Source organism: Notothenia rossii (genome assembly GCF_949606895.1).
Source record: "Notothenia rossii genome assembly, chromosome: 4".
NCBI classification, from domain to species: Eukaryota; Metazoa; Chordata; class Actinopteri; order Perciformes; family Nototheniidae; genus Notothenia; species Notothenia rossii.
In genome coordinates this window covers 70,614,700-70,629,585 of record NC_136902.1, presented here as the reverse complement: position 1 = coordinate 70,629,585, position 14,886 = coordinate 70,614,700, and the positions used below count along the sequence as shown (strand labels likewise).

At 37.6% G+C, this 14,886-nt stretch overlaps 1 protein-coding gene across 2 annotated transcripts; it reads right to left on the bottom strand.

Annotated features, from left to right (window-relative positions):
• Positions 1-2,627: 2,627 nt before the first annotated feature.
• On the bottom strand, positions 2,628-12,710 carry trpc4b (transient receptor potential cation channel, subfamily C, member 4b). Of its 2 annotated transcripts, XM_079677093.1 has the most exons (12): positions 11,832-12,710; positions 11,031-11,433; positions 9,275-9,793; positions 5,073-5,409; positions 4,733-4,872; positions 4,346-4,656; positions 4,049-4,244; positions 3,747-3,941; positions 3,489-3,530; positions 3,273-3,362; positions 3,121-3,187; positions 2,878-3,022 (listed from the first exon to the last, which is right to left on the bottom strand). In XM_079677093.1, exons 2-12 carry the CDS (start codon positions 11,406-11,408, stop codon positions 3,006-3,008), a joined length of 2,292 nt encoding a protein of 763 aa, XP_079533219.1. In that variant the 5' UTR covers positions 11,409-11,433; positions 11,832-12,710; the 3' UTR covers positions 2,878-3,005. The 2 variants fall into 2 exon arrangements, with proteins under 2 accessions (XP_079533218.1, XP_079533219.1); XM_079677092.1 differs by having other exon boundaries at positions 2,628-3,187; positions 11,832-12,709.
• Between the last annotated feature and the right edge of the window lie 2,176 nt (positions 12,711-14,886).

Genomic DNA, 14,886 nt, shown 5'->3' with positions numbered 1-14,886 from the left:
TTGATTATTAAAGACCTTTAGAAGAACACTAAAATCTCCCAAAGACTGGAATAAATTAACTTCACAATCTCAACATTCCAAGGAGCAGCCAATTTTGGAACTGAAGACTCACTTTCAAGGAATAATATGAAATAGCTGCAGTGATAATAAAACGCAGCATGCTTTCACAATTTGAATCTGAACCCTCTCTATTCAGTTACTTTCACCAATTACCAACACCACATGTGTTACAAAGATTTGATAAAGTAGCTGATTACAGTTTCTTCTCTTTGTGTCTTGGTAGTATTCTTCTTTATGTGGAAATGTAAGTCACATTTGAATGAGCTTTGAACAGTCTGTAATAAGCTTTTCTTGATAAATGATTTGCGCTCAGCTGCTATGGTAACAGGAATCTAAAGACCTCATGCTCCCAAGTGTTGGCAGCTTCAAGCCATAAAAGGTGTACATTAGATTATCTGGGCAAATACAGTAAGCCAACTTCAAAAGCACAACACCAACAACTGATCATTTACTGCTTTAATAATAGCTTATAACTATTAGGTATAGCAGTATACAGTATTTACTGTCACACAAATAAACTCAATGTTATTGAGGTTAAAACATGAGCTGTTATTAATACAGCTTCCATTGCAAGTTCTGCAAAGGTTTTCCTATTTTTTTAATGTTGATTTTTGTGCCTTTTATCGATAGCATAGCTGGAGAGGGACAGAAAAGGGGGATGGAGAGGTGACAACAGAAAAGGCACATGGGTCGGAGTTGAACCTTGGCTGCTGAAGTGCAGCCTTGGTCTGTGTTGTACATGAATATTATACATATTATATTATTACATGCATCAGTAGACAGCACTTGATAAGTAGTTACATATAAACATAAGCTAAATATGTAATTAAGAAAGAACGGTGAGGTGACACGTTCTGAAGTTCTTATAAGCAGTGATCTTAAGTAACTACGTATTTTGCATAATAAGTAGTTTTACTTTTGGAACTTCAATATTTATTCTAATACTTTTGTACTTTGACTTGAGCATCATTTTGAATAAAGGATTTTTACTTGTAACAGAGTATTCCTACACTCTGGTACTTCTACTTTTACTCAAGTACAATATATGAGTACTTCCTCCTCTGCATATAGGTACTGGAAAGGAAGACCTGGAAAGTCTTTAAATGTAAAGTTGTAAATTCCCAATCTAAGTTAATTGCTAATCAAATTACAATCAACATGCAGAATGTCCCCTTTCAGAGCTATGTTTTAATATCATTAGATCCTTATTAGCTAATGTATTAGCATGTATGCAGCATTGTAATATTGCAGCTGGTTAAAGTGGAGCTAGTTTTAACAAATGCATATAGTTTGGGACTATACATAATGCATCATCATATCTTATATGTTCATTCATTGTTTGTCAAATCAAGTTTTAATTACGAAATTAATTACGGCAGAAATGGCAATCCTGCTATTTGAAAAGCTACAGTCAGTTTAAATCTGAGTGGACAGGAAATGTATCTATAATGTTCTAAAAAAGCAATCGTCATGCATCAAGATGGTGTAGCAGAACCTGGTGTAATGTTAGTCCTCTGATAGGTCACTGTGCAGAAGAGAAACATCTCTCAGAGGTAGAATGTCTATGTCAACTCTCCATCTAGTGCACAGTGTTAGACAAACCACTGTATATACAGCCAGAGAGAAGGTTACAAACTATTTACTTAAATCCTCTCTCCAGTAAACAAGATGAGAGATGTCAGCAGTAAAGCAAATCAAGAGAAAGGCCAATTCAACAAGTATTTTTCTTCTCTATCTTTGTGCCATTTGCTCGCCATCTTTATTTTAGTAATATACACTTTCTTTAGTCTTTTTAGATAATACTGCTTCAGTACAAACATTCTCATTTAATAACAGAGATGTTTTATTACATTATAAGTTACACAATTCCACATATAAATAACCACACATATAGGAATACATGTACAACATATCTTAACTAGATTGCATTGTGTTTCTCTTCTGCTCCATCAAAAGCATTTAGAGGAAAACATTTCTCTCTCCCTGAACAGGTTAAGTAATGGTGGAATAAAACAAGAAACCCTATAAATAATCTAGATGCTACATTGATAAACTGGATACTGCGTACAGATTTAATATGGAATTGTTAAATTATTATTTATTGATTATATTATGTTCCTGATTATTTTGTTGCAGTATGGATTTTAACAAAAACTGTTAGCACATTAGGGGTTATATTATTGTTATAGTCATATACATTTAGCATATTACAGTAAGAGGAAAGATGAAAGTGAAAGAGGACAGGATAGGCAGCAGAGTGTCGTCAGGGCTCTTTGGAATGAAATGCTCAATGTACAATATACATTTCTAACTTGCTTTACAATTCCCTGAGCTTCAAGTTAGCCTTGCTCCATAGTGTTGCATATCTTTTATCAAGAATTTAGGAATAATGATAACATAATGTGAGAAATGGTATTATACTACTTATTATTTCACTCAATACAGTGTAACTTTTAAACATGAGAGAAATCCCACTTCGATGAACTGGTTTCAACTGCTTCATGAATGAATATAGGTCCAAAAAAAGAAAAAAATCTATTCATGATTAAAATCTCTCACTTGCCGACACAGATGATTTTGCGTCTATTTTTTTTAGCCAATTGTTCACTTCCTTAGTGTGTTCTTTGCAGGAATGATCAATCTCCTGAATATCCTTATCCGCTTTCTGTAAGAATTCCATAACGGATTTATCAGTCTGAAGTCATCCTTGGTTTTGTCCATCAGTTCCCAATATATCTTCCACTGACAATGAGTATATTTCATCACATGTCAGAGAGGGGAGTCTGCTGCGTCTCTGGGGGGACACAGCATCTGAGACAGTATTGCATAGCTTGTTGAGAGTCTGCTCTGTGCTGGACAGGACAACCGAACCATTGGCTGTACTGCTAGAGCCCACAGTGATGGAGGGGGTGGCCGCTGCGCTCTTCAGGGTGGGCACGGTGATGTCAAACAGGGTCAGCTTCTGTTGTGGCTCATCATTAGGGAATTTGGGAGAATATATGAAACAATTTCCAGGGTAAGCCAAGGTGGAGCCTAGAACGTTACCTGTGACCCCCTCACCTTGAAGTTTACCCTTCATCATTCCAAGGACTTCATAGCGGAAGCTGGAGATGTCCTGCTTAAGCTCCTATTCATTGCAAAGAGACAGATATAAAACAACAGCAGAGAAAACACAACAATGAATAATACCAACTTGATTGACTGCATATTACCTTAAAGTTCTCCTCTGTCAGCCCTTCCTCTGTCTTTGCATCTCTGATCATTGCGGCCACATACCGCTTCACTAGGTTCTTCAAAACCCCCTAAATAATAAAGATTGTTTTTGTAAAGCATGATTGCAGATTCAATGTTTATAAATTGAACACAAATTACTTACACATAACAATACATCCAAACTTTACAGCACTTAATGGAATACAAATAACTACCTGATATCCATGGTTTAATCTTACATTATCGGCTGCACGTCTCTACAATACAAAAAGAAAAAGTCCATTAACATTGCAACACATTTTTTTTTAAAAGGTTTATTGCAATAGGAGATCTTATGATGTACATTAAATGAGTGACTTCATTCGCTTAAATTAATCAATTTCTAAAGAGAACAGTTTATTTAATTTGCTCTTAATTATTTTTCAGCCACTTTACAGTCTATATAGAACATAGATCACAACAAAAGGCCCTACCCCAAGAGTTTCGAATGTTTCACGCCTTTTTATGCTTGTTCTCTTGAAGAAATGTGTCTTAATCCATCCACATAGATAAAAAACTGACTTTGGGCTGGGTACTATATTAAAAGGAGAAGGCAGAGTTCCCCCTTCTTCAAAATAGCTCATCCATAATTTTGTTCTTGCAAATTTCCACTCTATATCGGCATGATCCTGAAAGAAAACAACAAAACAAACAGCAATTATTTAAAACTGTTCGAAAAGGCATAAAAGACAAAGTGGTGTGGTTAAATATAACATTGGTATGCTAAAGCACTCACAGCAATGTGCTGGTAGGAGTTGTTCATCATGGCAATTAGCATATTTAAAAGCACTACCAGGGAAATGACATTGTACGTGCCAAACATGGTGGAGCCCACAAACTCAGTGAATTTATGGTCTGGTTTCACATTGGTAACATAGAGGGAAATTAGGCCAAATATCGACCAAAATAATGACTGCAGCGTCTGGAACAGCCTGAAAAGCAAACAACAAGACATTAAACAATGTGCTGCTGAAAAAGTGACAGATACATTAATATTTGTCAGGATAACATTTATTTAGGGACTCTTACTTACGTTGAGAATGCGTTGTTTTGCTGAAGACAGCGAACGCCGTAGCATGACAAACTCTCGTCTACATAATAAAAGTAGAGCTGGTTGAGGCCATTGGCAAAGGCTAACAGCACCAGACAATAGATGAAGAGAAACTTGAGGATGTCCAGGAGCATGCGGCCCAGTGAGATCTGTAAGGGGCCAAGGTGAGAGTTGGCAGTGAAAAGGCAGATGAGGCGCAAGGAGCTGAAGATGTTAGCGATGGCAAACAATGCCTCTGCTATCAAAGTCGGGTGCCACATTTCCCAGGTGTCTCTGGGTTTTTGCCCACTGTACTGTAATAAAGAAAAGAAGGAGAACAATGAATACATAGACTACCAACAAATAAAAGGCATCAGTTCAGTACAGTACCTTTGCATAGGCAACAATTTTCAGGGAAATTGTTGCAAGATACAAGGAGTTCATAATGAAGTCCATTAAGTTCCACCAGTCATCAATGTAGTCTTTGAAACCACTATCCCACATCTGTTTGACCTCCGTCCATATAAAGCCTTAGAGAGATAAACAGAAAACAAAAGCAATTTGTGATTTTAACAATGTCTTAAAGTGTCCACAGGAACAAAAGTGTGACAAACAACCAGTGGTCAGTAAGCCCCTTAGTTTTACTTTGACCAAATATACAGATGTACAATAGTACTATACGTGATAACACGAGTGTAAACAGCTGTCTTTTAAGAGTGTGTGTTGTTACCAAGCACCCAGGGTAGGATCATCCATTCCACCGTGGTGGGTGGCGGGCCTTGAAAGTCCTTCTGCCCAGAAGCTATATGCTGCGAGGCCAGAAGGAGCAGGAAGAGGAAGGTCAGGTAGGAAGCAGTGTGACAGATGAACTTGATGAAGGGCTTCCGAATGAATAAGCCATAACTGCACTTTGGAGAGAACAAGTAGAAGATGGATAACAGTGGGAAGAGAAGGCCAATAAAGATACACGTGATGAGTTTTCCTGCCCAGTGCCGCCTCCTCCAGCCTGGGAACTCATCATACCACCGAGAAGCCAGCAGCTGCTGACAGTTGGGCTGAGCAACAAACTGAGAGAAAAGGAAAGACAAGGATCAGCAGAATAAGATTGAACTACCTCAATACATAACCTGCAAACAAAACGTATATACAATTAAAGGCTACAAAAACTAGGACAACAACAGAAAACAATTATTCAAGACCATAAATGCTGTTTATTAAATGTCAGTATCATGGTGCTCAATCTACTTAATATCATCACCCCAAAGCCCCATGTTGACATTTGTAATTTGATTTGTAGGATTATCTTTGCTTCATTTAAAACTTTCACTGGAACAATAATGTGCATTTTGTTAGGTTTTCGGTCTCAAAACTCCTTACAAAAGTGGTTATTATTATTTAACTAATTGAATGTTTAAAAATGATTATGAGCAGGTATGATACAGTAGCTGTATATACTGTGTATTTGATCAGCTTTAGTGATGTTCATCACTGTCCCACCAGCAGACCTGTGCTCTATAAAAGGCTAAACTGCCACTAAACCACCATAAAAGAGCCCAGATCACATTTTTCCTCAAAATACAAAGCTTCTCTGTCCCTTACAGGGGGCTTAATTATGCCAAGCCAACTCCTTCAACTTTTGTACAACACCCAGAAGTCTCTAAAACAATCCTTCAGAAATCCCACACTTGAGAAAAATTGATTTTACAGTTGCTAATCGTAAAAAAACAACCCTCCCCAAGTAAACCGCATGTCTGTATAGCGTTGTTTCAATATATGCTGGTCATTTGCAAAGGCAGTGCAAGTAGACATTTGGGAAATGCCTGGTCCAAATAAATCCTCTTCACAGATGTAACATAGATTGTTTTTCCATGTCGATTCGAACTCTCTGATCTTGAAATGACAAAACCTGCCAGGGCTCGTTCTGCTACAGCAAGGGCTTGGTTGCTGCGCATTATTTAGTTTGTGTTGTTAGAGGCACTGCAAACCACTTGCTTATGCCGTCTGTATTATTGTAAGCAATAGTTATCCAACATCCAATCATAAGAACACTACATGTGACTTAATGTGAATTAATAACTGACTTATCATGTAAGCATGCAAGACAAAATGTCCAAGTTGGAAAATCTTTCTGAATCCTCTGTTAAGGAGTGATTGACTTTGAGATTTGATACACACATCTGCTGGAGGTCTGCAGATGGTGATGGAAGTAAATTCAATTTTAACCAAATTATGGCCAAATGGATTCCCATTATGGTATAATATAGCATTATATTTTGAGTGATGAGGTCATCATAATACAGAATCTGACTTCTTTAAAGCTTCATATTCGTCTTTCTCAGATTTTGACTTGTTATGACATGACCGAAGGCTAAAGGAGGCATCTGGCAGAGCCCGACTTTGTCTGAGGACATTTTTGGAAGGTGAAAATCACCCCATCCACGTCACAGCATCTTCCCATTGGCAGGCTCAATTGGATGTATTAATTATGCTAATTGATAACATTTGTCAGTTTATATGCACATGATCAAACTGCAAAACTGTTAGATAAAATGTATTAGATATGATTTGTAATCCCACTTTAGCTTTCACTATGATAAAACTTGATAATGAACAACTAAATATTTGAGTTCTGCTAAGCAAATAAAGTCACACTGATCTTTTATTCTCGCTTCGCCAACTGTCTTGTCAGAATGTAACAGAAAAGCCAAAACACTGCTACAAAAACTCTTAAATACGGAAGGCAAAGAAAAAATCTTAATGTAGCCGATGAGCAGTGCATAGATGATAAAAGCCTTAACCCTGCAAATATTACACAACTATTGTATACCAACATGACCCTAAAATCTTTAAGTAGTATTTTAATTAAGGCAAAAATTAAAGACAACCATTGAAACCCCGTCTATAATTACACTATTAGCCCAGTTATGCAGTAAACAAAACAAAAAATTCTGAGCTTGTTCTTTTACATCGCAGTATAAATCATTTTGTACAAGCTTCCTTTGCTGTCACCTGTTGCTGTGTTGTGCAAAAATCAATCGATATAATCCATTTTGAAAAGCATAAATAATACTTAATACTTATGGATTCATACAGTATGAAACACTTAATAATCATATTTCTCATCCTGTTCCTGCCAATGTGTAAAATGCACATTTTAAGTGGCTCTATTTCACAACAAATGATAGAAAGTCGGCATTGCATACTCTCAAGAAGATGTAAAAGACCGTAAAATGATCCCACCCTAATTAAAATATTATGAGTTTGTATTTCAGGGAAATGGTCATCACTTATTCCATCATTATCCCCAATTATCCAATTGTCATGGGACTGTCTGAGAGTGCAACTGTAATGCATTGTTAAGAGCCATCCAAGCAATTACATGTTATCCTAAACTCCCTAAGCACATCTCCACCCATCTCAGGCCATTAACAACTCATCTTTGAACCATTCTTGTTATCTAAACCAGTGGTTCTCAACCTGTGGTACGTGTACCACTGGTGGTACGCCAACTCCCGCTAGTACGCCAACTCCCGCTAGTGGTACGCAGAGGAATCTGATATAAAAAAAATATATACTGTATATTCTTTTTAATATTTTTTATTTTTTATTTTATTTTATTTAACCAGATGAAAACATTGAGACAAAATCTAATTTACAATGTTGACCTGGCCAAGAAGGCAGCAACGTTACACGTTCTTACACATAACAGACATATAAAATACAGAAAACACAACTAAGTAAACAAAAAGACGAAAAGCAGTCACTACTTTGTGCACATTTGGGACAGTAAGAAAGGTAAACTACTTATTACTGCAAGAGCAGCTGGTGGTAAGGACCTCAGACAACTTCAATTTAAAACAGGCTAGTGCCATCAGTTTGAGGCTTGATTGAATAACATTAATTACAAAATAAATCATACTATCAAAATACTAAAACGAATAAAAATAAGATTGAGATAATTTAAACTGTGGTTTAAATGAGTTCTAATAGCCTATTGTTGTTTTTAGATTTAGAAACAAAAACTTTTTTTACATTTATTTCTGGCATTGCTGATGACGACCACACTACCCGCGAACGATTAGCGTACGTTGCAAGCAAGCTAAAGAAAGAAGAAAGTTGAATGATGCTGTGAGAGAGGTACAGAGGAGAATATTACCAGCAAAAGTGAATGAGGAGGACAGTCATCAACCGAGCACAAGCGCAGGCTCTGCCAGCAACGCAAAAGTGATATGCACAGCCACAACCCTGTGATGGAGGAGAGAAGTGACTCAGGAAGAAGACATTTGCGCAAAGAATGGAGAGAAGGCTGTGAAAAAGCTAAAAAAGCACACACTTGTCCTTAATTGTTATCTTTTTTTTTTTCTTTTTTCTTTTGCCACCACAGAAATGGCAATAGCAAACATCAGCAGACTGAAGATGAGCTATTAGCCCTTAGTCTCTTCTGCTCCTGGAGGCTTCATTATTATTGTGGAACTGAATTCCCAATAGGACATTTTCTGTTACGATGTAGGTTGTTGCAGGAGGCCTACATTCAAACTTTGGTATAGGAAATGACGTGTATGTACAGTTATCATTTGTTGTGTGAGAATAAGTTATTATTTTGTTCTTTATGTTCTCACTTGTCGTGTGTTAGTGATGAGTGAGAGAGAGAGAGAGAGAGAGACTGCCCTTTGTACATGTAGCACAATAAATAAATAATGTTATTATGAATACATTTGCCTCCGAGTCCTGCATGAACTGTGCATAGACTGTATTTTAACATTGGCCATATGGTGGTACTTGGAGAGCCAACTATTTTCTCAGGTGGTACTTGGTGTAAAAAGGTTGGGAACGACTGATCTAGACCATATTGTTCAAATAACGTACTTATTCCTTGTTGTACTTGTTTCACTAGTGTCAGTATACAGATATCATAATCAACAAAGAGCTTACCTCTTTCTGGCAATATTTGATAGCGAGCTTGAGTCGGGCCAGATCATTTGTGCTGTCGTCCAGCAGGGGGTCGATGTCATCACGGTAGTTGAGGATTATTTCCAACTCTTTCGAGCTCCGGGTCTGGTCCAAGAGGTCCTTTGCAAATTGTTTACACGTATGGGACAGCTCCTCGTACTCTGACTTGAACTCATTCTCCACTGTGCTGAGCTCCCCAAGCTCCCAGCTGAGTTGAAAAGCAGTAAGGAAAGGATCCTCGCTGGAGAGGGCGATGAGAGACGGGCTGGCAAGGGCCTTGTAGATGTTGAGGCGCGAGCGTGAGTGACGTAGGCTGTCCACATCCGAACTGGAGACACACTCTACACAGTTGCAGCGCACAGCATGTGGCTGAGGTATGGAAACACCTCGCTGAACAAGCAGTTTAATGATCTCATAGTTGTTGGTGTGGGCGGCAAGGATGATTGGAGTGATGTCCGGGGTGAAGTCTGAAAACTGTTTGTCCAGAAGAATTGGTGGGACCTTTTGAGAAAGCCAAGAGAGGAATAGATAAATGAAGAAACATGAAACACAATCAATGTACACTATACTATCATTTTTCAGAAAATTCACAGAAAAATACACTCTTTCTAACCCCCGCACACAAACAGAAACAACTGGTTTGAATGGGTCTAATTTCATCTCTCTTGTGTATCTGACCATCTCATCGGAAAGCACACAGCTAATGGCTTGTGGTTAAGCTGCCCTCAAAATATCTTCCTGGTTGGAGGCAACTAAACCCTTTTTTCTTTTTCCTTCAATTGACAAGATACACATTACACCCAGTCCATTACAGAGAGGCCCAGCAGCGTAAAAGAAAAAACACATTTACAAAGATGTCAAGAAGCTGAAAACAGTGGCAAAACGACCCACAGCAGCACATAAAAGAGTATCAGAGCTGAAACGTGTAAGCAGAAAATACAGAGTTGGTTTCCTAAAATAAAAGCCAATGTTTGAGAAACACACAGTGTATAATGTTTGTTCTATATCTGTAAAATTGTTAAGTGCTACAGCCATTTCATACAATCCGAGAGATAGACCCTAAATGCGTATCTTGTGCCATTATATCGCTTACAATATGCTGTAAAGGAAATGCATGCTCAAGAATTTCCAAATCTATTTTCTAAACCACTCATTCTCCTCTGGGTTGGGGAGAGTTGGAGTCTTGACTCCAACTTAACTGTAGCTTATACATATATACATACTCTGTAATTGTCTTAATTGTTTAATTGTCTAACATATGTTTCTAGGGTTCAAGTGCTTCAAGGCAGATGACAGAAATAACTGAATATGTACTGCTTTACATGTCCCCTAACAATGTTTTATATTGAAGCAAATTAAATGCGCCACACACTGTACTTGTTTCCACTGACTGCCTTTTTTTCTGCATATACATGGACATAGGAGCAGTTGCAAATCACACGGCAGCTTTGATATGGATGTTTCTAAAAATAAAATATCTAATGGAAGCCACTTTACAAACCTTACTGGAATGAAAAGTTCACTGTCCATTCTCGTGTTCAGTAATGCAATTTCCTTGACAAAGGCTTCTAAAATCTCAGCAAACAGGTTAGTAACAAATACAAATACTGTATTGTGTGTAGTAATTTAGAAATAAATAATTGTGTAAGCAGGTTGCTTCAAAGATGTTCTCAAAAAAATGAATAAATTGACTGAGGCAAGAAAAAAGTTTAAAAAACAATACTACAATCTACAGTACCTTTTTTTCCCCACGTGGCTTCTTATGGTTCAGCAGCAGCTCCACAGCCCCCACCACTTCTTTGCGGATGGCATGCAACAGGGCATCCCCCAGATATACGTTATAGCTGAGCAGCAGCTCAATGATCTCCAGGTTCTCATTTTCAATGGCAATGAGCAGAGCTGTGCGGCCCAGGGGGTCGATACAGTTGATGTTGATCCTGAAGTAGATCTCAGCCTCTTCCAGGGCTTTTTTCACACTGGCATAATCCCCCTTCTCCACAGCCCCCAGGTAGGCCTTCTCTAGGGCAGAGAGCTCAGACTCTGCCCGTACAATCCGCAGGGGGATGCGGTCCCTGTATGAAGAGTTGTCATGTGTTTGGTAATACAGCTGTGACATTGCTGCTGCAGCATCACAGTCTCAACTGAGAATAGATGAGAAATAAAGACAGAGGAAAATATTAGATTTTATTTCAGTGACGTTTACGACACAGTGGGAGCATAATTACTGTCAAAATCTTGTATACTCATTTGAAAAATGAAACTTAATTTAAAATGTCAAACTTAAATCATTGTATTATTAGGACATTAAATATATATGCATTTTGGTTTTAAAGTCAAAACATTATTAAAACACGTTACTGTTAAACTCCAAACATTCTGCCTGTAGATATCTACAAATCTAAAAAATAATCTACATCTAAAATTTGATTTAAATGTTTTTCTTTTTAAAAATAACGGTAATCACAACAGTAAGTAGGGTACATTTGTTACAATACAAATATAAGAAATCCATGTGCATAAACAATGAAACTTGACCTACCTCCTGTTTCTTCCCGTTGAGATTTACTCCAGAACTAATGGCCGGAGAACCAGAGGATGCGGCTGTCAGAAGGAAAGTTGTGTGGTCGGTCCTCATCTCATCACTAGTAGCCTACTCTCCACTGAAGTCACTGTAATTTATTGGCATGTCATGCAATCCCCTGCCCACCCCTTTCGCTCTCTCGTCGTTTAGGGAAAGCAGGAAATATTTCTGCCCTCCCTCTCTGTACAATACTAGTGAAGGATCAAGTGGTGATAAACAGTGACACGCTGCATCCTGTCGCAACAACTGCACGACATGAAAACGCATCTTTATTGTTTCTCTTTATTGTTGCTTTACACTTGTTGTTCTGCTATACCACAGTTTAACAGGTCTGTTTGCGATGAGAGGGTCAGTTTTCCATGAAGGAAATGGGTTACGCATTGGTTTTTCCTAAAGAAATGCATATCTTTGTTAATTTAGTTAAAAACACAGAAGATATGATTCATGAACTAAAGTAACATTCAAAAGAGGGTTTTATGCATCATATGACAGGCATAGCTATTTCGAGATTTTTGCAAATAGAATGTATCTATTACATACAAAAATAATAGTTTACATTGCTTAAAGACATAAATATCTTTATTTTTAGATAAGTTAAATCGTGACATCGTTGTTTAAGAGGCTGGTGGTGCCATGTGGCTGTTAGCATTCACACCAGTTTAGTCATGTTGCCATGAAAATAACCGATTTTCTTTTTATAAAACTGGCCAAGCTAAACATATCAATATGTCCTCCAAATGTAGGTCTACACATGTTAAACAAACCCACAAATAAACTTTGCTATAAAAGTGACTCCTACCGGAAATAAGAGCGACCGATGCACGAACACAAACTTTCCTCAATCACGTGATTAAGGACAGGTGGGTGGGAGGAAGCGATGACGTCACTTACTGTAGCTCAAAAGCTCTATACTCCCCCGGTTGAAACCTCTTGCACATATAAAACATTTTTTGAATGAAAATCATTAATGGTCAGGAACATTCCATTCCATATTTCCTTAAATGCATATTAATCGTAGGAGTGGAATCACAGAGTTTTGGAAAATAAGTCCAGTTTCTTAACCCGCTAACAAAGACAAAAACAAACCTAAGAAAGAACATAACCTCCTTGGCAGAGGTAATAACGTGTAAACTGCAGTGCTGAAGAACATGTAGAGGAGAGATTTATCTCAAAAATATTTACTATCTGAGACTAAATTTAGTTTAGGGTGTAGTCATGTAAAGCGGCAGAAACCCAGGCTAGCAGTAGCTACTGCTTTACTAGGCTCCTAGTCATAATGCCAAAGGAGAACTTCTACATTTTTGAAAATAAATCATTTGATGTTTGTTAGGAAAGACAAGGAAGACATACACATCGTTGTATATAAGGGTGGATGGCACACTCAGTGGCCCTGTCATTATGACATGATTTAATGAGACATGGACATGCATGTGGAACATTTGCCCTTAAGTAATTTAACAGATTTGCACTTGGATCAATTGGATCAATTTATTCACATAGTCACCATCTCTTCTACTCAATAACCCTGAGGAACTGTCAGAGCATGTTAAACCTCTCTCCATCTTATATTTCTGCACTGCAAAGACTGTCATCACAGTATATATTTTCATTGAGCTCTCAAAGTTTATTAAGGGAAGTATCAATGTAACTATGCTTTAAGATGTTTGGTATCAGTCTATAGCTGGCTATTGTGAGCATGCACTGTTGCTAAGAAACTTCAGCCCAACCATATTTTACTTCCACATCCAGAGCTTAATGTTTGTTGATATTTCTTACTACCTTTGAGATGCGGCTGATGTTAAAGTCTGCATACGGAACGTTTGGCAATGAACCTTTAAACAAGTCATGGGTTTTGTTTTTGTTTTTGTTATTGATAGAGCCTTTTTTTAAAAAGTAAAACTGCCAAAGTTAATTCGTAACTAACATAGTCTATATTGACACTTAAGATAACCTTTTCGTCTATAAGGATTTCAGTTCAATCGTTTTATTTGACATAAATCTCTCAGATACATAACATTTATGCTGCATTGCTTTTGTTTCCAGACTTTGCATATAATGATTGATTCACATTCAGTACTTCCTCCTTTTCTACTTAGTCATTGCAATTAGCATGTTTTGGGCACTTAATAAATGGGTGTGCTTTTGTGTTATTTTGGCTGATACACAATGTGTCTGAGAGGAAGCTGTTGATCAGAATATACATTTTGCTCCCTTTGAATCAACAAAGCCTCCCACTTACAAGACTTACGGTCGTCATCATTATCATCACTGCAGCTATTATCACACCACAATCTTCACAAGATAGCTGCAAGGCAATCTGGTTTGTGCATTGATCAATACAATTATGCTAGCACTGTTATCCAGCTGTAGCCTACAGCGAAAAGGCAGCCATAAAATGTATACTTGTACTTGACATAGGCTACATTAAATTATGTATGCATTATATAACCTCTTTAAACCATAAAAGCTGGTCATACAGTAGGTTATCATGGTCTTACACAGCTGGATCTAATAGCTCTTATTAACCTGACATATTTTGTACAATATCACTTTAAATACCCAATTTACAGGGATTTTTCTATAAAGGAAAATAAACTCATACAATAATCTCTCTCAATCATCCTTTATGACCCACTAGACGTGTGTGGCAGTGTCTGTAAAGACCCTGTTTAAAGCATCTTACTGACACAATGAGGAATAGTGTAATGAGACTGCATGCAGCGACTCATAAACCTGTTTTCCTACCGGTTAGCTCAGCTTAAGATTTGAGGAGGTCCCTCTCAATCTTTCTATTTCTTACTTCAGGCAGTTTGGGACAGGTGAATTCCCCAGAAAGTAATCACATACCAGAGTGCTTTCAAGACTGAGTTCAATGCAACATAACACAAGAGAAAGAAAAAGGCACTGTAAATGAGCCCATTGAGAACCAATTCCACAGAAATGTATTTCTGAAGATAAAGATCATGTATCATTTTCACCAGGGATGAGAAATTGTTAACTTCTTGAAGTGATG

Coding starts and splice junctions, on each gene's coding strand:
- trpc4b (XM_079677092.1), bottom strand. CDS start 11,408: ATGTCACAGCTGTATTACCAAACACATGACAACTCTTCATACAGGGAC. Junction 5,410..9,274: donor TCAAATATTGCCAGAAAGAG/GTAAGCTCTTTG, acceptor CTTTTCTCTCAG/TTTGTTGCTCAGCCCAACTG. Junction 3,942..4,048: donor ACTCCTACCAGCACATTGCT/GTGAGTGCTTTA, acceptor GTTTTCTTTCAG/GATCATGCCGATATAGAGTG.